The 22106-nt window shown below is 40.6% G+C and overlaps 3 protein-coding genes across 7 annotated transcripts; 1 reads left to right on the plus strand and 2 right to left on the minus strand.

The window, feature by feature from the left end:
* Positions 1-697: 697 nt before the first annotated feature.
* On the minus strand, positions 698-15990 carry LOC124179144 (monocarboxylate transporter 10). Of its 5 annotated transcripts, none has more exons than XM_046563296.1 (9): positions 15574-15990; positions 12136-12752; positions 6548-6699; positions 6160-6433; positions 5835-5973; positions 5444-5609; positions 4805-5051; positions 4513-4680; positions 698-3042 (listed from the first exon to the last, which is right to left on the minus strand). In XM_046563296.1, the coding sequence occupies exons 2-9, from the start codon at positions 12662-12664 to the stop codon at positions 2987-2989; spliced, it is 1731 nt and encodes a 576-aa protein (XP_046419252.1). In that variant the 5' UTR covers positions 12665-12752; positions 15574-15990; the 3' UTR covers positions 698-2986. The 5 variants fall into 5 exon arrangements, with proteins under 5 accessions (XP_046419252.1, XP_046419250.1, XP_046419249.1 ...); XM_046563294.1 differs by lacking the exon at positions 698-3042 and adding an exon at positions 3498-4080 and having other exon boundaries at positions 15671-15990; XM_046563293.1 differs by lacking the exon at positions 698-3042 and adding an exon at positions 3498-4080 and having other exon boundaries at positions 15609-15990.
* Positions 15991-16682: 692 nt separating this feature from the next.
* LOC124179143 (E3 UFM1-protein ligase 1 homolog) lies at positions 16683-19879 on the minus strand. Its single transcript, XM_046563290.1, has 5 exons — positions 19740-19879; positions 18933-19510; positions 18658-18804; positions 17042-18397; positions 16683-16953 (listed from the first exon to the last, which is right to left on the minus strand). Exons 1-5 carry the CDS (start codon positions 19817-19819, stop codon positions 16811-16813), a joined length of 2304 nt encoding a protein of 767 aa, XP_046419246.1. The 5' UTR covers positions 19820-19879; the 3' UTR covers positions 16683-16810.
* Positions 19880-20031: 152 nt separating this feature from the next.
* On the plus strand, positions 20032-21723 carry LOC124179151 (aminoacyl tRNA synthase complex-interacting multifunctional protein 1). The gene is made up of 4 exons (XM_046563309.1): positions 20032-20178; positions 20295-20438; positions 20515-20826; positions 21018-21723. The coding sequence occupies exons 1-4, from the start codon at positions 20032-20034 to the stop codon at positions 21387-21389; spliced, it is 975 nt and encodes a 324-aa protein (XP_046419265.1). The 3' UTR covers positions 21390-21723.
* The last annotated feature ends 383 nt before the right edge of the window (positions 21724-22106 follow it).

A 22106-nucleotide genomic window follows, 5' to 3' on the forward strand; every position in this document is an offset into this window, starting at 1 on the left:
GCTGTAATTTTTTTTTTTTTTTTTGGCACATTGTCTACCAAGGGCGAGAAGTGTGTCTTTTTTACCCGCCTGTAGAGTTTGCAGTGCGATTCGTAGGCTTGTAAGTTCGAGCGAAGCGAGTGCGTATTGGGAACGGGAAACGAGTAATGCCAAACATCCGAGGGCAAAAAGGCCCCTGGCCCGTGGGGTGCGGTAGTATTATACATTACGTAACAAGGGGATAATCGGTTTTATTCCCGTGGTGCATGTAGGATTTTATTCGCGACTTACAGTGGCCCCTTTATTGACTTGAAACGTGGTTGCCCCTTTAGCGGAGGAAAAGTGATACTTTTTTTCCCGCAAACGCGGGGAAAAAAGAAGTTTGAGAGGGAATTGTATGCAATATTTGTCCCGCTTTTCAGGTCAATGAAGTAGCTATTACAGCTGAGTCGGGATAAAAGTCCTTTACCACCCATCCGGGACAAAATGACGATATTGATTACCCGCCGATTGCAGAACGGTTCCTTTTGTCCCGGATTTGAGTTAAAAAAAAAAAAACATTCAACAGTATCCCAATAGTCTAAAAACATTTCAGGATATTCCGTTGGCGTTATGCACATAAACCAAATAGCCAAACTAATTATATGCATTATACCATACGCAAGCACATATAGTATAGATATATTATACTCTTCTTCATTCATCTGGATAACGAAAACGTGGTAGACACATATATTTATTGCTGGATAGTAAAAATACATTATTTTAAACTCCACTTTTCACCCGTAAGCAAACTGTCACGTATATTACGTATAAACCTATAATAAGTAGAGTTTGATATGCAGGTGTATAACACAATTCAAACTTTGACATAATTCAACAAACCATGAGGATGAAAATAAGAATAACAACAATTGTAACAACAACCGCGACAACAACAGCAACGATAAGAACAACAATAACGACGACAGAGATGACGAAAATAATGACACCGATAATAACAACAATAATGAAAACTATTATAACGACAGCAACCACAATATGATAAGCGATTGGAATGATATGTATAGCATATACTATCTAGATATGTACACAATTTCAATGTATACCACAGCTTAAGTACTTTTCGATTAATCGCAGGGCTGAGGCGCAAAATACGCTTGTAAAAAAGAGAAAGAACAAAAGTATAACGCGATTCAGCGTGATCCACGAAAATGATGTATTATACGTAGTTCCGCCTCACGTATGTACAGAATATTTCTATTGTCTCGACACAGATACTCAGTAGCAAATGTTGTTTTTTGGAGGTAAGGGAAGTAATAAATTATTCACAGTAGAAATAATGATTACGACTCGCCGTCGGAACTGTCGTTGGTTTCACATGATATACTGCACAGTTTCATTGTAAGTATGTTATTTGTACATAATATTATGCAGTTGCGATTATTATTACTTTAATCTATGAATTTGCAGATAAACGATGACCCGATAGTCTAAAAGCATTTCAGGATACTCTGGTGTGTGTTATGCACATAAACCAAATAGTCACTACTAATTATTACATTAATTATCTATCACCTGTATGATTAACATTATCGTCGTTATCGTTACCCTCGGTATTAGGTACTATTTTAAATGCCATCGCTATTACGTTACGTAACACATGTTGCACTTTGCGCATTGGAGTGGTCCTTAAAAAGGACATTTTTGAATTTCTACTGTTTCATCCCCCACATTGGCTCCAAATAATTCAAAAATAATTCCTTAAATTTTTCAGATTTTTATCTCAACTTCAAACTCGTGCCGCCAGAGGGTTGTTTTCCCCGTTTAATCCGTTTCAAGGGACCAGTAAATCTACTAAACGAATTTCGATGAAATTTGATACAGGGGGGGGGGGGGGTTGCTCGGGTCGCTAATTACGAATCTGGACTCGAGATTTCGAAATTAAAAATGGCGTATCCAATGTGGCGGACAAACATCCCAAGCTCACTTGATATTGCCATATTGGATCCACTGTTTTGACTTTTTAAATTTCGGGTCCAGATTCGTAATCAGCAATCCAAGCAAACCCCCCTGTATCGAATTTCTTTGAAATCTGTTTGGTAGATTTACCGTACACTTGAAAAGAGTTAAATGGGGAAGGTCGATTTGGGGGGTGAGACAATCAAAATTCAAAGATAACCGTTTTAAGGACCACCCTGAATCGCGCATATTATCATTAGATAAAAATCCATAAATGCACTTTCAATATCGGCAGTTACGCCTTGTTGTACTGTTTAATAAATGTTAAATGCAGTAATTCAACAAATTTTATAATTTCAATATTTTAACTTGTATATATAACTTGCATATGTTTTTTTTTCCAATCAGAAAACCATCTTCACAGCAATCAATTGGGTATAAAAAATAATGGTAACAATCATGTAATCATCCTGTTGCTCGGTAGTTACGCTAATTGTTACCCAACGATTAACTATCCATCTGTACTTTCAAGATTGCAAGTTGCACACCTTGACAATTCGTAAGTCTTGCATCGATCAAGCATAGGCAATGAATCATCGAGAGTAAAATTTACTTTCCGATTCGCACCATAGACGGGCTGGCGCTTTGTTCAGTCAGCGAACCGATCAGTCTGACCAAATCATTGGTTGCGGAGTGCAGACTAAAAACTAACCGAAATTCTCATATTATTTCGCATTTTCAAAGCTCCGTCTGATCACCTATAAAACCTTTTCTACCTATCTTGTCTATCTACCATTAGTATGCTCTAATGTTCGTAGAGGGATTTTGTACTTGTTACAACTATCGCCAAACGGCATAAATCATCTTCCATTTTCAAATTCTCTCTCCCATACATATTAAGCACATCCCGATAGTATATAGATCTCCCATCCTGCTTCTATCGTTGAATGATAGGCGTTTAAACATCATTTACTAATTACAAGCTAACTAATCTAACTCTGTAAGAGGGACGAAACAAGATTGAAATCGGTAGTTTCTTCATGAATTACGGAGATTTTGCAGCTTCGCCATTTCTGCTCATATCTTGAAGCTCCTTTCCTTCTGTAATCAAAATAAATTTACGATTCACCTCAAAATGAAGTAGCCCAAATTTCATGTTTTGTTTACTACTCATTATTCATTAAAAACCAGTGCGTCTTTTCACCTAGGGCAATTTCAATGCCTGCTCGATAGACGTAAAAATTAGATTAGAAAAACAGATTTTCAGATACAAGCACATGTATGTAAAGGCTTAACTAATTTCTGAACTTGGGAATTTCTTTCCACGCGGTAGAACGGTTAGCCTTATTGTTAAAAAGAAGTTACCAGCTGTATGAAGAATCGAAAGCCGAATAAAGACATTTCAAGAGGTAAGCTGCAACACGGGCAAAAACACACGTATATGCATAAACGTATTATGCAAACACGCCGCACGTCTGCAGACATATGTACAATAATACGAGTGAATACGTAGAAAAAAGTGTATATGGGGAAAAAAGGGCAAGTAGTTATAAAAATACAAATAAAGCAGTTTATTTACATAAGGTAGAAAAACAAGTAGAGAATATCAATACGTTTGTCAGCGTCTATTCGTATGGAGTGCGCACTTTATAAGATTCATTCGGCAGGATCTTCTTTCCTGAAAGGACTGTCACAGTAGCGAAATTCTGAGTGTTTACAAAAGAAGCGAAGTTATCCCAAATTTCTAGGATTCCCGCTGACACAAACTATTTTCCGAAAAATGCCAGTCGCGGTAATCGTCACGATAGTCATGTAAAGACCAATTCCACTTCGCGCCCTTATTGCTACACGATGTAGACGTTGTACAGAGAAGTAGGGGTTCACTTTCCGAATATCGTGCAATATCGTGCGGCACAAGTTGACAGCCTCGTCGCGGACGATCGGGTGTCAATGAGGTTGTTTTATGCATGTTCTGCCGCTTGCAATTGCGGTAGAAGTAGTAGTAGCGGTCATAGCGATACGACGAGCACCTCCTAACACTATTGTCGATCCGTTTCCCAAACTCATCGCCAATGTGGTTAGTTTGGCAGCTCCAGGGTTCTTCCCTAGCTCCGCCCAGGCCCAACTTTATTCCGTTTCCTGCGAAGGTATCAAGTGAACCACCGCAACAAATTCACGTCCTGGCCTGGACCGCTCGACTTTAGCGGAGGGACAGATAAATCCGTACAGGTACGTTACCCACCCCAGTTTACACCGTAAATTACAGATTTTCTAGTATTCACTTTTGCCCACGACTTGAGTTGTAGCGTTTCTAACGAGTTTTGTTTAACATTCGTCACGAAGGTGGACGTGCAGACACGTTTTCAATACCAGCTGTTAGAACCATTCGCAAACATGAGCTAATCTAGCAGCCCCCATAAGCACATAAAGTGTATACTTCATGCGTAAACCATGTAAATACCATATAGAAGAAATGGTAAAGGGATAAATGATAGTATTGAGCATAGCGATATGAAAAAGACAGCGAGAAGGTAAACTCCGCATGCCATGAGAGTAATAGGTTCCACTAACCGTTTTGCCAAGCGGGTTGTGCCAAGGGCTGATGCAAGCATTCGGATGGTTCAGTTTCGTCTTTCCCACAGCCGGTCGTGTTATCGTCGACGAACCTCACCAAGAACATTACAATCGCACCAACGATCGGAGGAACGCCAGCCAAAATGAATGCCAAGGTGTATGAGCCTAAAAGGTCAGTAGCATAATCAGCCGGTACTGATACGATAATACCATTATACCCAGAATTTATAATATGTCCGGTACATCCGCTATCTGATTGTTTGAATCAAATAAAATTAAATTTACTCACCTTGGGAATCGAACAAATATCCGGCGATCGGTGGCCCAACAGTCAGCGGTATAGAGCACATTCCCAGCAAAAATCCAATTGCCTGACTTGCGTCCTTTTGACCGCATATATCGAATGCAATTGGACCCAGAAGAGAAATGAAGCACCCGTCAACCAGCCCCATTCCAAGAGAAATTACTAGCAGTAGGTTGAAGGAATTGGTCACAGGTAACAGCATTGTCAGGAGACCAATGGTGACGAACGAAATCTAAGAATGAAAATGATTCTTACCCCTGAAATATTCGGTCGAAAGGGAGGTGATACTTTCATGAATTTATTGGTCTTCTATCTAAAGTTAATGCGGGCAGAGGACAACTGAGAAGAAACCTCTAACAATAAGCTCAATCCAGATCAATCCTTCGTCAGGAAAAAGAATTGTCATTTTTATCATAGAGGAAGGTGAGGCTAAGCCTGAGACTTGAAATTTTTCGGGGAGCAGACTTTTATTATTTCTAGTAAAGAGCCGCAAAATTCGGTCTTGTCTTACTCGGCTTCCCAAGAAAATGCCAATTATTCATTTTTTCTTTTTTAAGGCGGCTGGTTTGTAACCACCTTTCTCTGTTAAACCGATCTGTAGAATATATCACTGTGAGCACATACCTGTTGCAAAAGTATACGGTTCACACGTGGCAAATCGGCTACGAATCCGAACAGAAGGCGCCCCACTCCAGACGTGATAGCGATGCACATTACGGGCAACTTTTCGTCGTGTCCAGCAAAATTTTTCTTCACGAACGCACCAATGTGAACGTATGGCACAAAGTATCTGCAGAGTCGACAATAATTAACGATCTTTAATACATTATCTTCAATATTCGAATAAATTACGCAGATGTAGATGATGTACAAGGATCTTGGTTCAAGCATAACAGACACGTGCGTAGCGCTCTGCTGTTTCATAGATCTACAACTACTACATGACAGAACTCTTTTGATTCAGCACACATTGTTTATTTCTATTAATGAAAATATTGAATCAGGTTTAACTTGCCCGAAAAGTGCTAAGGGAATTGCGGTAGCCCAAATGACGTAGCGTTTCCTCTTCCACATTGAGATGTTGATCACCTCTTTCAGTTTTAATTGGAAGTTGAAACGGCCTGCGGTACATCTTTCGGGTGACGATGATGGCGCTGCACAGTTTAGGGCGCATCAACAACATTCACAATGCAATCCTTAGCTACTGTCAAGAGTTTGATTATTGGCATGAACGTAAAATTTTTTTTTCTATTATTCTCAAATCGAGGAATCCAAATACTTGGGTTACATATACTCTAAATGATACGTGGAATTGGATTACGTTTTTCCTATATACTCACGTAGCAAAGGCTTGAATAGTACGGCGCAAGCCATGACACCCGCGGTAAGGGCGGCCAGACTAATAAGCAAACCCTTCATGCCAACGCTGTCAAGTAGAGCTTGCATGACGTACGGCATGGCAACCGTGAAGGCGGAACTACCCGCCGTCACAATGCCATTTACCAGACCCGATCGTCGCTTGAAATAGTGACCAAGGATGACCAGACTAGGTGTGTAAGCGAGGCTAGCACCCAGACCATACATTATAGCGTACGTTAAGTACATGACCTCTATCTGCAATTAAACGCGATAATTTACCGTCCCAGTGTGTTTCATACAACTTTGATTTATTTTTTCTCGTGCCTACGTTTTTCATTGAATTTCGAAATAAAATAAACGAAATCAGACCTTCTGCCAAATAAAGGAAGATATAAACAATCCCAACGTCGCGAGGCCACCACCAAGGAGGGTCGTCATTTGTACCCCAATTTTATCCGTGAGAATACCGGCGACCGGTGACATAAGGAACATCATGCCAATCGCCAAGGAAGTCACTAGGGCTGCAAAACAGAGGAAACATAAGTAGGTATATCTATATACAGTAGATACTTGCTTACAAATATGGATGCGTAAAAATCATGTTTTCCTGAACTGTCATTACTCAGTATAGACGATGGAAAGTACATGTGTAAACAGTAATCACTTGAGCCATGATCAGATAAGAAGGCCATCGATCGTCGAGGAAGAAACGGAGATAATCTCTGGACGGCCCAAGATTGTCGCACCATCATTTGTGTAACATATGCAATATGTATACTATACATGTGCCTCAAACAAATCTAAGTGTTGATGATAAGTGAAACTCACACTCCACAATCGTCATGTAAAGATGTTGTGATATATGTGTGTTCCTAAAAATTCTAATCGCTACATAATATGAGTGATAGAAGTACAGTACCCCGTCCGCATAGAGGCCCTCCGAATAGGGCCGCCTCTCCTCATCCTTGCTCGAGTAGAGGGTGATCGAAAAGCTATGTCGCGAAATTGCTGTTAATATCAAGAAAAAAACTGTGAGGTCGGAATAATGACAGACATAACTAAGAGTGAGCATTTTTATATGCAATATTTCAGATTTGTGCAAAACGTATTCAAGTTCAAGAACATGGATAACCCCGGGCCAACTCCGATTCCGAGCAATCAAAGTCGCATATCGCTCTGCAGATATATATATTCCAGCGATAAAAGTGTCACTGTATACGATTTACAAATGATCACTTGCCCATAAATGTCTTTCGTAATTCTCAAATACATATAGAGTTATTATGAGAGGAGTTATCGCACGGATGAGCGTCTGCAAAGAAATTTAAAAAATCTGTTCATCAAATGAGAAATTCATTCAACGTAAGGCACAAGATACATGGGAAATTCTACGTGGTATAATTTTTATTCAAGAACGATTATACGATAGCAGCCGATGAAATATAATAATATTCGGCAATCGCCAACGTCCAAGTTTAAGTGAAGTATAAATCGAAAACCATAGGTTGTACAGAAAAAGCTATAAGGCACAAAAATTTCCATTCTGAAGCGCTTTCATACATTTTATCGGCAGCTATCGTCTTTAAACGTCTTCGAATAAAAAATGTACCAATAATCACAATACTTTCATGAAATAATAAAAACATTTTACAAAATCTGAACCGGTTTAGAGTGAGTCAGGATTTCGGTCAGTGGATTTCCCCATATGCCTAGTTATATGGAGTTTTTACATACGTCTGTGTATATCTCTATACTTCGTCATCGTCGAGTCTCCAGCCATGTCTCAAGGAGGCGACCTGGCAATTTGCTATAACTACTTGAAAACAGACAATAAGTGGCAATTAAACACCGTAGGGTGTCTCCGGGAAGCTAATATATCGTTTCGTCGATAATGGTGACAAAAAAATCACAAGAGAGGAAATCCAAGGCAATGTGATTTCATCACGTAATTCACTCTGACGTCTTGTTCGGAATATATTCTAAATAATATCGTATCTCTGCAGAATGCGGTGCGGGTCCATCAAATGTTTCATAAGTATACATAGTATACATAATATACATATATACATGCACGACAAATTCATGATTGTCAAGGCGAGATCTATTATACATATGCATACGTGTCCACTAAGCTCGGTTTATTCTGTTACCAATCTAGACGCGGTTTTGTTTCCTCTGCAGCTAGATACATACATATAGGAAATACGAAGCCCTCGGTAATGAAATCAACCAAGTCAGATGTAACATTCATGTGTTGGTATTGTAAAACATGAGATACAAAAAAGATTTACGATGACCCTGATCGAAGGAAGTTGATTTAGGCACGTGATAAACTTTAATATCTGTGGCGTGCACGCGTTACAGGCAACGAGTAAAGCTATATCTTTCATACCCAATACGACGATAAATAAGTATTCCTATTCGGATACTACTACAAAAGCACAGGGACTGACTGTTAAAGCGAGATCGAAAAATGTATCGCAAGTTGTCGCAGATAACGATTGCCAGATTGTCTGATTGGATTTGGCGCTTAAATTATTGACACGTATTCGTGTCCGTCCAGCGCTTGCATCTTCGATTCGATGCAACCAACTTTTCATATGCGTTAAATTTTCTTCTAAACTCTCCCTTGAATTTGGATGGATACAAAACGCAGCTTCGTAATTATACTTTAGAGAATTTATAGAAAGACGCAACGGAGTAAATTGTAATCGGTATAATCACTGCTCGTTTGAATTCGAGAGCGATTCTCTCTTTTGCTCATAAATCCGGCGCGAACAGTTTCGAATGCATCGAAACGTACTGTGATTGAATTTTTTCATAGCCAATTAGTTATCCGGCACCAGCAAGATCTGGAACGCAAGATTAACGACAAGTATACAAGGAAGTAAAGGCCTTATACTTCTTAGTGATCCAAAATGGCAATTCTTTCGGTAGGGCGTTGCCTATTTAATTGGCTAATTTCACTACTAAATTTGGTTGCCATTCTCATGCCGCCGGGTGAATGCCTCGTGCAGTCCTAAATGACGATTATGCTAGACCTGAATTAATCGTAAATTAAACGTTCGTTAATCGTAATTGGGGTCAAGTAATGTCTCTACCAATTCAATTTCTTTCATTGTTAGTCGCTTATCGTTAAGATAAATCATAAATTTACATCAAGTATCAGTAATGAATTGATTTTTTATATTTCATCATTAAGTGATCGCGCTCCACACGCCACCGTGATACCTTCCCCCAATACTTGCTGCTTCGTCGCGTCGTTATTCGGTAATGATTTGCCAGTGTTAAACTACAGTAATGAAAGAACCGTTTTTGCGAACATTATGCAAAGATAATTATTCCACCACCCGTCTGCAGTGGCAACATAATAAGCCGAGCCGGTATAAATAAAGACATGGCATGCTTATATAGTACGCCCCCGCCTGATATCCTGGTCAACTCGTGCACAATTGGTGCTAGGAATTGCTAATCGCCCATAGTTCAAACGGAGACAAGCCACCACTACGGCTACATTAAATTGACAACGTAATACCGGTTGTTAGGTACTCGCACCTATGGGAATACTAATTTTGAGCTTGGTCGTCCCGATAGGTACCATTTACTCAGCATCTAACCCAATTTTCACTGTAATAGTGCAGTAATCGATACCAACAGAGTAACGTAATACCAGCTACAACACAATATAATTATAATCTTTCAAATGGACTACGCCTCCCCCTTCGTGAAGAAATATATGTATGTATGTATAAATTTTGTTGTGCACACATATAATACAATAACCAGGGTAGGTATGGTAGGTGGGAGATGTTCCGCGAACGATATTATAGGAAAAGCCGCACGAGTCACGAGATAACTCCGTGACGCATGGACCGATGATCGATTCTATACGAAGATCAACAAGTTGTTGGGCTCCTGTTGTATACCTACGTCAACGTCGACGTCGACATGGAGTCGAGGATCTGTTGTAGATACGGGTGAGTTATAATAAGTTGCCAGCGTTTGCTCGGTAATGTAACAGCATTTGGCGAATCATCGCGGTGTACCAATGTGTACAATAATGATAGTTATAATGATAATAATAATAAACTATAAAGATGCACAGTGTATGCGAGCTAGTTTGCATTGGGTAGGTACATAGAATTGCGTTGTCTTGTAGTATGATTGATGCGACGATAGCCATTTGCCTCAATGATAACGCGGGCGTCGTTCACCGTCGGATGGACTTTTGGACTCTTTACTTTAAAACCCCACCCCCACCTAATATTATCCATGTTGTTTACGACCGTCCCAGACGCGTTCGTTCGTGCCTTAAAATTCCAAATTTGACCAGAAGTTTTCGTCCACGCGAAGATCCGAACTTCAATATTCTATGCTTAATTGTTTCTATTTTTCTTTTTCCAGAAAACACTCGTAACTATTTCGTCGCGACATTTATACAGGTAGTGGATATAATTATTTACGTAGGCAATTAAAAATCGAAGTGATTGAGAGCTATATCGTGCTTGGTATAAAATACAAATTGCACGAAATTTTCGATGGGTACGAGAGTCTGGATGCAGTAACGAGTGAAAAACTTAGAAGCCAAGATTGCACCAGGCCGAAGTTAAAACGTTCGCAATTGTTCGGTCGAAAATAAAAGATTGTCCGCGAAATTGCAGAATTATACCAAATACTTCAAGAGACGATAAAATTGCTTCGTTATCGCGCGCACCAATATTATATGTGGGCAACAAAGTAATTGATGGAAATCTTCTTCCCCAATTACAATCCCATGCAAAATTTACGGAACGACTGTTTCGTGGAATATTCTTTCTTCCGCATACTTGATGTTTTTGACGAATACAACGAATACAGGGCAAAATTAAGATACGAATGCAAACAATTGCCTAACAATATTGTGCGTTCAATTTGCATTGAACTATACCCGACTCTTGTTCAGCTTGCCGATAAGAAAGTTAGCGTGGTACGTAAAAAGAGAGGGGCATTAAGTATCGAGATAGGATATATATAATACGGGAAAACTACAGCAATTAAACTGTTAATTAATAAATTACGTAAATATAAACAAGGCCGTTGATCCCGCCCGTGATGTTATAGATGTATGGTGTGTGGCGCGTGTATGCGCGTATCAGCCTCTCTTTGTGCGTTACGAATTGATAATAATTAACGATTAAGGAGCGAAGGGTGTACCTCTTGTAAAACTTGTCGCTTCTTGTGAGGCCGCAGATTCCGATATTCTATAATTAGTTATACAAGAGCCAATAAACGTCTGTGTTCTAGTTTCAAATCACGAGGAAAGGCTTAAGTTATATTGCAATTATCAACGCAAGCGGGCGGGACTAAATACGTAGACGATTGCAAGAGAGCGATAGGGAGTGTAAGAAACAACTAAGGGCGGACAGGTAGAAGGGTGTAGGGGGGTGCCCTGGTTGATTTCGACGTTGACGTATCTCAAATGCAAAAAAGAGCTTATTAGTCTAATTTTATACGCAATTCTGGACAAAACACTCCAATAAATTTTCATTTGACGCAGAAATAAATTCTTGACATGAATTCTACGAATTTACTTTCGCGATTTCGTAGAATCCGCGCCATTTTTATTTTTTTTATTTCCGCAACAAAGAAAAGTTTATTGGAGTCTTTTTATTCCGAATTGCGTATGAAATAGGGCTGTTAAGTCCCTTTTCGCGTTTGACATGCGTGAACTTTGATATTTGGAGATATGTACGACGACGTCGAAATCGACCAGGGCACCCCCTTTTAAAACATCTCTGGATACACTTGATAGATATACACAAATATGCAATGATACGCAATGAACGCTTGCATGTCCAAATGTGTTTACTTGTTTGGCGGGTAAAAAAACGTTACTATTTTTAGCTGGTCGTTACCCTGCGATGCACCGGGGATCTATATGCTATAGTATAGATTTATATTATACATGTACGACTCACAGGCCTTGGAAGACGCTCCAGTCACATTCCTACTCTTGAGCATTCCTTCCAGCTGTATGTGGATGACGGAAGCGGAATTAATCACGCCCAGGATGATTCCATTAACGAAGAAACTGGCAACCATAATCACCCATGCTCTGCACCCACCGTCCGGAGGCTCAGCCTTGGCCTCAGCCGACATCGGGCCGACCATCTTTTTCAAGGCACCACCGCCATGTGCGTTTAGTACCGTCGGGTTCGCGGTTTGATTCAACGGTGCCAGTTCCTCTGCAACCCCGACGACCGTCGCGTCGTTCGAAAGAGGATTTGACCATCCGTACGACGACGGGATGGCAGCACCCCGCTCGGCGTCCGTAGGCGCGGGACCGATTTCCCGAGGGAGTGAGGCGATCCCGTTCGCGTTCACCGCAGCTGACTGCGACTCCTCGCTGGAGGCGCGCTCGTCAATTTCGGCCGCGGCACCTCGAAGCTGGGAGTAAAGGTCCGGAACCGAGGCCTGTTTACCCTCTCCGCTCTCCGTCACGGTCATCCTGAGTCTCGGGTAGAAGTCTGACGAGAATGTCACTCTGGATTACCGCTAATCCTGGATACCGATTCTCCTGCTGCTAGCGTCTCGCCTGTCAAAGAGATCGAAATTCATTAATGTCCGCGCGTCAATGTGTTCGAAATGCCTTCTGGGACCACCTACAACTTTAATCGCCAGATGAAACAGAGTTACGGCAAATGCCGAACAGCCAGCAGGTGAGAAGCTGACCGTCCTCCAAGTATCCGACCCCGCGTCTACCTTTATGGATAGGGCTTCTGCAGAGCCAGAGCGGATATAGCGTATAGATTACACGGAGGTAAGCTGCGGCCACTGTCTCAGTGCAGGGTCCTTATTCTGTAACTTTTTTGCCTATCATGAGTAAGATTTTTTTTGTTCAAAACTGCTTTTCTTGTCATTCCAAATAGAGTTTTTCTTCACCTTTGTCATCGGTACAGATTATGAGTTACAGAATATGTCCCCAGATCTACACCGCACCGGTGTAAGTAGCAAACCTCAGCGAAAGCGTTGCAATATTTATGCGAATTCATGTGAAGACTTGAATTAATGGAAGTACTCGCAAAGCAGTTTATCTTGAAATCGCGAATTTCAGATTAATGCTCATTGTATCTCACGGGTTACAGGCAGTATCGGTCGAACAGGCGGCAATTTTAATCTATGTGGTGCTGGTGATCGACGGTGTATGTACAACGACCTTTATCATCGGTCCTGCGGGAACGGGAGATCCTTTGTCGGGGACGGATCGAGCAACGCGGACACCGGTGAGCTATTACAGAAGCTACGACAGTTGGGAGAGATTCCCATCCGACGTACGCGACGGCTGGGAGAAGACTGCGTCGCAAGCCACGGACCTCGGTCCACTGACTGACCACAATCGCTCGCGGATCGGCGACACTCGATAGCTTTTGAGTTGTACGTGATTTGCAGCTTTCACGGTGCCGCAAATTCTACAAGTATCTGGTGTTGTGCTCACAGCAACTTGCACGCATACTGCTGCAACACGATATTTGTACTATGCAGAGCGTGACCGGGTCCGTGTTTTTTTTTAACCAACAAATTCGTAAATACGGTCTAGCTGGCGGACGAGAATTAGTGTTTTTCGCCTTAACTTAAAGCACTCTCGGGAGTAAATGATAGATATAGGTACTCGTATATAATCATTTCGCATCTCTTAGTTCAACTCTAGCGTTGCATTGTTAAATAAGGTATAAGCGTGGGTACACGGAGAGAAATATCTGAGAAAAATTACCCTGCTGTTACTATAATCGTGATGTAAAACACACCTAATGCAGTTTTTACCGTGCTGCGTCAGAAAAATGCGTCGTCACATTTTAAATTTTGTGCCGCCGAAATACATAGTTTTTAAGCAAGATAGTAATTTTTTTTCACAAAAACCTATAATTTTTGTAACATGCATCAACAAAAACTGCAGGGCAATTTTTCTCAGATTTTTCTCTCCGTGTATGACAGAAATATATGTGTTATCACATTTATCGCTTTACGCGGAAGAGTTGTCCGAGCCGTTCGTGATTGTATGCCATGGTTTATCACAAGTTATATCTTCCCTTATTTGTAGATGTGTAATACTTATTGACCGTCATTTGATTCAAGACGGGAAATAAAGATTTCGTCGGTATATACGGTCAGAAAATATTTGTTTTAACGGCTAACGTTTCGGTGAAAGCAAAGGTTAACCTTCCTCAGAGTCTATGGTAGATATATAACATGCAGTAATTAATACATAATCTAACAATGAAACTTGACTATCATCACCATGTGAGTTACATATTTGTAAGGAAAATCATGTACATAAAATTACAAACATGTGAGTCACACGATGATGATAGTCGAGTTTCATTATTAGATTATGTATTAATTACCGCATGTTATATATCCGTCAAAGACTCTGAGGAAGGTCGACCTTAGCTTTGACCGAAACGTTAGCCGTTAAAACAAATGATTTCCGACCGTCTGTACCCACGAAATCTTTATTTTTCATCTTATTGTTAGAGAAATGAAACGTGTATCATGTAGTCGGTACAACAAGCGCAGTAACGCAGTGAGTGCGATACCTCCTTAAAATTAGAAACCCGCTGGCTGCGTCTCGTAAGAGGACGCAGGCTTGTGAAAAAAATTACCGCGTTGGACGCATCGTGTGTATAAATGTTACAGCGTGCGAGTAGGTAGTATACCACGCCTTTAGAACAAAGAAAACCACGCTGGTACCGAAAAAGGATGGAGCGTTGCTCGCTTCCACCAGCCACAGTTAGTTCCGAAAAATCACGAAACCGCGAAACCGCAGCAACCCCGCACGTTTCACATAGGACTGCGTGCATCGCTCACGAACGTTAGGAATCATACATGTAAAATGTCCTTCGATGATGCAATGGGTTGTTTTTTTGTTTGTTTTTTTCTTTAAATTAAATATTTCACCTTTCTGCAAAATTTATTAACAAATTTCTGTCGCAGAAATATTATTCCCTGCATTTTGCCAATAGGTAATTCGATATAGGTAGATATATAACATAGGATCGATCTACACCAAGCAATCACTTTATTATTATTACTTCTATTATTTTGTTGGAAAGAGAAATTGTAGTAGACTCGATATGTTTTCACGAGAGTTTTCCGAAAAATTGATCTATATTATCATAAAACGTGTATTGTATATTGTTGTGTTATATACACAGAAACAATAAATTAGTCATCGAGGCCTGGTGACACGAAAAACTGAATTGCAATGTTATTTCGGTCCATCAATATTTACTCGTATATATTGTCAAACGTAAACAATGAACGCGCAACGTCCTGCGCTTATCAGCTGTACCGGGAGAAATGCAATTGCATTCGTATTTACACCGAAATACATACAATACTGTATAATACTTGTGTACCTATAATATAAAGCGTGCGCGTGGTTTGAACTTGCCGCCTGCGAAAGGTCTCAGCCATGAGGTCCCCGGGATACGTGGGAACAACTGGATGCCATACCGAGATAAACGTTTCTCCACTCGAGTGATGTCCAGATGGCCGAATTCGATGTATGCACAAATGATATCCGTGTCCCCTGGCCGTATGCAAGTTCACACTACCGCAGTCTATCCAGGTGATATTCTGCAACGCAACGCGTCAGCTAATGAATCGGCGGATACATCTGCCTCCATCGCACGGTTAAATCTGGATTCACGAAAAGGGTTGGCCAATCGTTGCAGCGTTGCGTAGGATTGCGCCAATGCGATTGTAGCTCCAAGAGTACCGACACCGGATTGGGAGTGCGATGAAGACGTATATCTTGGTCACGTTTATTTTGGCACGTGGCGACTGGCGTCCTGCCGATACGCTTTCCCATGACTAATTCACTAGACCGGAGATGAGCCGGATTAGCCTGATAGGGTTCATACTCTCGTTTTTCCTGAACCTCATTTGGCAGCGTGATCTGACACAAAATCAATTTTTTAAACACTTTTTGATACAGCGTGGACGGTAAATTCAGGTTGATTACCGTCCCGTACTGTGTCGTGCTTTACTTGTACTCCGAAAGGTTATAAGGAAAGGCCGGTGCTAATATTTTTCGTATCTCCCGAGGATTAACGCCCTCTGATCGGATTTTTGCTAAGGTATCTACAAACGTCGCGACGGTTATCGGTGGTGTTATTCACTATCAGTACATCGAGTAAGTATAAATCGATTACCGACATTCGATTCCCGTCACAGTTTTCCCAACATGTATTTACCGTTCAGGTAACTCGAGAATTATTTCTAAAACCTATTTCGCAACAAAGAACGGTACTAAATAAGGGATGAGAAAAAAAACTTGCAAAATCTGAAAAATGAGACAATTTACAAGTTGACCTGTAGGTATGACCATAATCCTTATCCCTTGAAACCCTACAGGTTTTGTGTAAGACTTTTTCTTATATACTTTTTCAATTCCAAAATATTTACCTGGGGCGATTAAAACCGACCACACCGTGTAGAGAACCCCAATAAAAACTTGTAAATGTAATCGTATTCTTCGGTATAAGGAATCACCCCTGATCGTATGTATTCAATACTTATTCAACGTTGAATGAATAACGATTGGTTTTAAAATATGTATTATATGATAAGATAATCGATAGACTCAACTGCTTAATCTTGCGAGTTGTCAGGTTTTAGTTGTTTTTTAAAATTAATAGCAATCTTCTTGATTTCGTCTAAACCATCGTCCAAAGCAGTTTGAGCTTCATGCTTCACGTTCTCGTCAGTTGAACTGAGCAGCTGCAGAACCAGATCTGTAATAGAAACACACGTCTCTCTTGTAAAAAATGTGTTGGCCTAAACAATTAAAGGGAATGGTGATAAAAAGTAATTGCAACCAACCGTGATATCTCGAGAGAGTAGAAGCAACATGAGACTGGATCAGCGGTTGTAAGAATTCGAGAACAGATAACACATGCCTGCCGGACATGTGTAGTGCAGTTTGTGTAGTAGCTGTAAAAAGGATGCTGGTTGTTAGATGTAATGCCAGGGCTGGATCCCGAGTTGTCGATAACTGTTCCAACAAGGCTTCACGGTGACCAACCACTACAGGTCTTTCCTTTTTTTTGTCAAATTTTCGCAGTACCAAACAGCAAGCAGCCAGCGCCGGTTCAGCAGCAATCAAAAACTCCTCTACCGAAGATCCCGCCACTGCCTTATGCAAATTATTTAGAGGGTCCTTAACGTCAGATGGTAGCTCGGTAATAATCTTTAGTCTCGCTTCGGTTGTTATTACTTCCGGGCATTGAATCAAATTTTGTTGCGCAGCCAGCTTGAAAACATCGCTAACAAGATCGGTACCTAATGTTTTCATCAGATACTTAGTAAGGCCGACCTGTATACCTTTGTCAAGTTGCTTTATACCTTTGTCAAGTACTCGTATGCTTGTTGCCAAAGCATTTAGTCTTTCCTCAACCACATTCAAATTATTTGTCTTTGTCATTTGTGCGAGCTGTTCAGCAGCTGCCACTGCTTGTTTACTTAGGTTCGGCTGTAAGTAGGATGCCAATTCTCTGACAAGTCCCTCAATATCGGACAGATTCTCATCCTTACCGATCTCAATTGCAATATCGTCAACTGTGAAGAATACGAATTCTTTCTTTACAGAATTCTGTGACTCTTGCGCATCATCTGAATCAGCGTCTACCGTATTTTTTCCACGATAATTCTTCTTCTTTGTAGACTTAGTCCTGGTCTCACGACCTTGGCTACCACCCCCAGCTTTACCGCCGACAGCTTTTCTTCGTCGCTCCTCCCTTTTATCCACCCTGCATTCATCAGGATCAACAAGCTTAGATTTTATTTTCGATTCGGCAACAAACTGTAACCATTTTCCACTGTCTACTGCTTCTTTAGCTTTTTTCTCAGCAACTCCCTCAAATCGCAACACCAAGTTTTGAAGAAATGCATCTGATATAGCAACAGTATTCGCAAAGACATGGATGTTTGAATTTGTTCGTTTCATTGAATCTTTCAATAAAGTCTCAGCATCTTCAGGACTGAATACAGACGGCAAGAGCGGATAGATATCAGTAAACGAGCCAGTAGCTGCAACCTCTTCCACGTTTGCATCGACTTGATCGGTAATAGCTGGACCCACTGCGACTGAGTCCAGCAGAGATAATTTTTCATTCGCAAAATGACGCTTCACAAAATTCTGTGGGTCCGAAAATCCTAGACGTGAGAGAGCGTCATACTCTGAAAATAGTATTTGAAAATTTATACACTAATCAAAAAAATGGCGATATCGTATTTTTTTAACAAGGTAAGGGCTAAACGATGAATTTCGGTCAAGACTGTAAGTCCTTAGAACTGGTACATGTATGGAGGTTTTTCGACAGTATCAGCCACAAAGAGCAATAACTTGAATATTAGCAGTTCAATCGCGACAAGGTTCTAATGTAACCATGAAAAAGCGAGAAATACAAATGATAATGAAAACTTGAAAGCACACACACCAAGGTAGCCATTTTGCTTGTAAAAATTGTCCACCCAGTCATTTTGGCTCTTTGAATAAATCGAAGGTACATAAATCCCATTGCCTCCCTGTTTCCCCGTCACAACTCCCGGTACTTGCCTCATCTCCTGCAAGTTGTCAAGAATTGCTGCAATAAATCACTAATTAGTATTGATAATTAATTTCAACTAAGCAAGCCACTTGAATTTTGATCAGGTTTCTGGTAAAACGTAAACAGTGAACAATGTATTACGAATAATAGAAAATACAACTCACACGAAAATATCCTTTCAGGCACAGAGCACTGGCCAAGAATGGCCGAAATCAGGGTTGGTTTAGTGATGCCGGACAATGCCCCCCTCGTCTTTGCCTTGTTTCTAGCCACATATCCTTCCGTATAGAAAACTCTTGGGTCCTGTCTATCCTGCCTTCCAAATATAGTTTTCCCGAGTTCTCTTTCTACAGTGGATTGTAAAAATTCGGCAGGAAGATCATAGTACAGGGTCAACTGAGCAACGTCAACATGGCCCTGCTGGCTCAACCTGTCATTTATTTCCCCGGTGATCTTGGTCATGTAGGTTTTATCGACTAGTTGGCCCAGAACTAGCTTGACAGACTTGTCATGTCGTTCGATATCGGTTGCAGCTTTTGACACTTGAGATAGATCAACGTTAAGTAGTTTAGCCAAGTCAGCCAGGTTTATGCGACCGCCGCATACTTGTAGCTCATCCTTGATTTCTCTGACGAGTTGCTGGGGCGTAACGTACTCTTTGCCATCTGTTGTGAATACAACGTCCAAAAGTTTACTTTCCAACAGCTTCGTTACAATCTCCACGCAATTATGCTCCGACAATCTGCAAGAAATATCAATTATGAAAACTGGTTAAAATACGATCAATCAACACTGTCCAATGTTTGACTATTTAAATTACATTATTATGTTTATACGAGGTTATTCTGAGCCACCTACCCTAACCTAACTTAATCCTGAACAAATTATGTGCGGATGTGCTATAGTTGTGAAATTAAGAAAAAGGTTAGCAAATGTTGAATTATAAATAAGTGAGCGAGTGAAAATTAGACCTTTGCAGCGTCGAGCTCAGCTGCGCCTTTTGAAAATCAGCAGCTAGGCGTTTTACTTCGTCCCAGTCCACAGCTGTCATTTTGGAAAGCAAATTTCACGTTGTGCAGGCGATCATGGGTAACCGATCATGTGGAACACCGCACTGATATTGCCGCGATTCATCGATTTAATCGAAAATCGATTATCTTTGGTCATTCCTAGGACGGGGTTACTGAACCAGACTGAACTAAACAGGGAGACTATAATACAACACGAGGCACTTGTCCGCATTGTTTCGGTAGGAGGTATCGAATGCCGATCCTCGCGAAGAATATATTACCGGTGTGCGTTAGATTAAACAATCTATTGACTTCGAGTATGGCATCGGCCAATGTTATTAAACGCTTGGAGTCAAAGGCATCGGCTGCTGAACAAATAATAGCAGAATTAAAACGAGAAGTATGTTGTAACCTAGATTAACCTAACCCAACTCATTGTCAGGTTACATACCTACGTGTAGTGGACACCTTGATATTGATAAGAAATCATTTACAGTTTTCGTTAATAAATTATAGGTTGATCAGCTGAAAAAAGGTACGAAAGAGACGTACATTAATGAAACCGATGTTTTGAGTTTGGAAAATCAACTTCTTCGAGGTGAGATAGAGAAGTACAAGAATGAACTTGTTCGATTAGAAATGAACCGCGGGGTTAAACAGGTAACTTAGTGCAAGTATAGTAACTTTTCGCATACGGCAGCGAACTTAGGCATGTGAAAAAAATTTCCATTTTCAGATACCGCAAGCCAATGGTAGATGTTCTGTAAAAATTGATTCGAAGGATATCTCTGTGGTAGAAACTGCCGCTTCAACAGCAAATGAAAACAAACCAGATGCTAAGGCAATCAAGGGGAAAAAAGCGTCCAAGGAAAAGGGGCCAGGGGTAAAGAAGCCAATAGCTCCGACGGTTGAAAGCCAAGAGCCGCCAATTGACGTTGGTAGGCTTGACTTCAGAATCGGAAGAATTGTAAATGCTAAAAAACACCCTGACGCGGACACCCTGTATGTAGAGGAGGTTGACGTGGGAGAGGAAAAAAACAGAACCGTGGTAAGCCTAAAGCTCACAAAACAACCGATCGCACATTATCCAATTTGAGAGAACTGCCGTGCAATGTAATTATCTCTGTAGAAATACCAAGTTCTGTCCTAGACATTCGCATACCCATACCCTGAAATCATGCACATTAAATTACAATGAAATATTGATGGATATTCAAAAGTATATTAACACAATTCTAGGTCAGTGGATTGGTAAAATATGTGCCTCTCGAGGAGCTGAACAACAAAATGGTCGTACTCTTGTGCAATCTAAAACCATCAAAGATGCGTGGGGTGACTTCGGAGGCAATGGTCATGTGTGCCTCTACATCGGATAAAGTCGAGATTCTTGTCCCGCCGCTCGGCGCTGTACCGGGAGACTTGGTCCATGTTGACGGCTATCCCCGTGCGCCTGACAATATTCTAAACTCTAAGAAAAAAATATTCGAAACCTGTGCACCTGATCTTATGACTGATAACGAAAGGCAAGCAGTCTACAAAGGTCTCCCGCTCCATGTTCCGGGAAAAGGAAACGTCGTTGCCCCGACTTTGACTTGTGTACAAGTCAAGTAACAATGAGATTTACCGTTTGTAAAATATTCGTCGCTATGAACTTATTTATATTCATTTTTCATATTCGAATCTATAGATTGTCAGTGACATTCATATTATAATTCAATTTACTTGTAACATGTTGTACATAATTTGATGAAACGTTTAATGAATAATTACACTGTACAATGGTACATACCTATTAACTGTAGTGCCAAAATTATTTCCACATTTTCCCTATTCGTGAATTTCGTTTAATCCAAATGGCACATGTAACTATGTAACAAAAAGAAAGGGATCTAAGAGTTGATCATGAATGTCAAAACAGATCAATAAATGTAGCGTGCAGAATTAACGATATTTGTTTCATTTAGCAACTTCCTCAGCTACGTAACACCTAACATCCAAGCTGATGCTGCTGAAATAATAATGCAATATCATATATAGTTACCCAGGTAAACACATGGAGTGTATTTTATGACCTGAATGTGGCGTAGAGATTAAAGATTGAAAAATCACTTGGTAAACACAGTAGATGATCGGCATGTTGACCCATCAACATCCTACCGAAACTTGGCACACAATCTGTACTCTTAGTTCTTAGCTAAACTTGATTGATACAAGAACTGCGTCAAAAAAGACATTACGGAAAATTAGAAGACAATGAAATATTTTCAGGCAAGATTAAAACGCCAGTGGAAAATGATATGTCGAACGTTAATCGGTTATTGGAGGCCT

This window comes from Neodiprion fabricii, chromosome 3, assembly GCF_021155785.1.
Source record: "Neodiprion fabricii isolate iyNeoFabr1 chromosome 3, iyNeoFabr1.1, whole genome shotgun sequence".
In the NCBI taxonomy this organism is placed as follows: domain Eukaryota; kingdom Metazoa; phylum Arthropoda; class Insecta; order Hymenoptera; family Diprionidae; genus Neodiprion; species Neodiprion fabricii.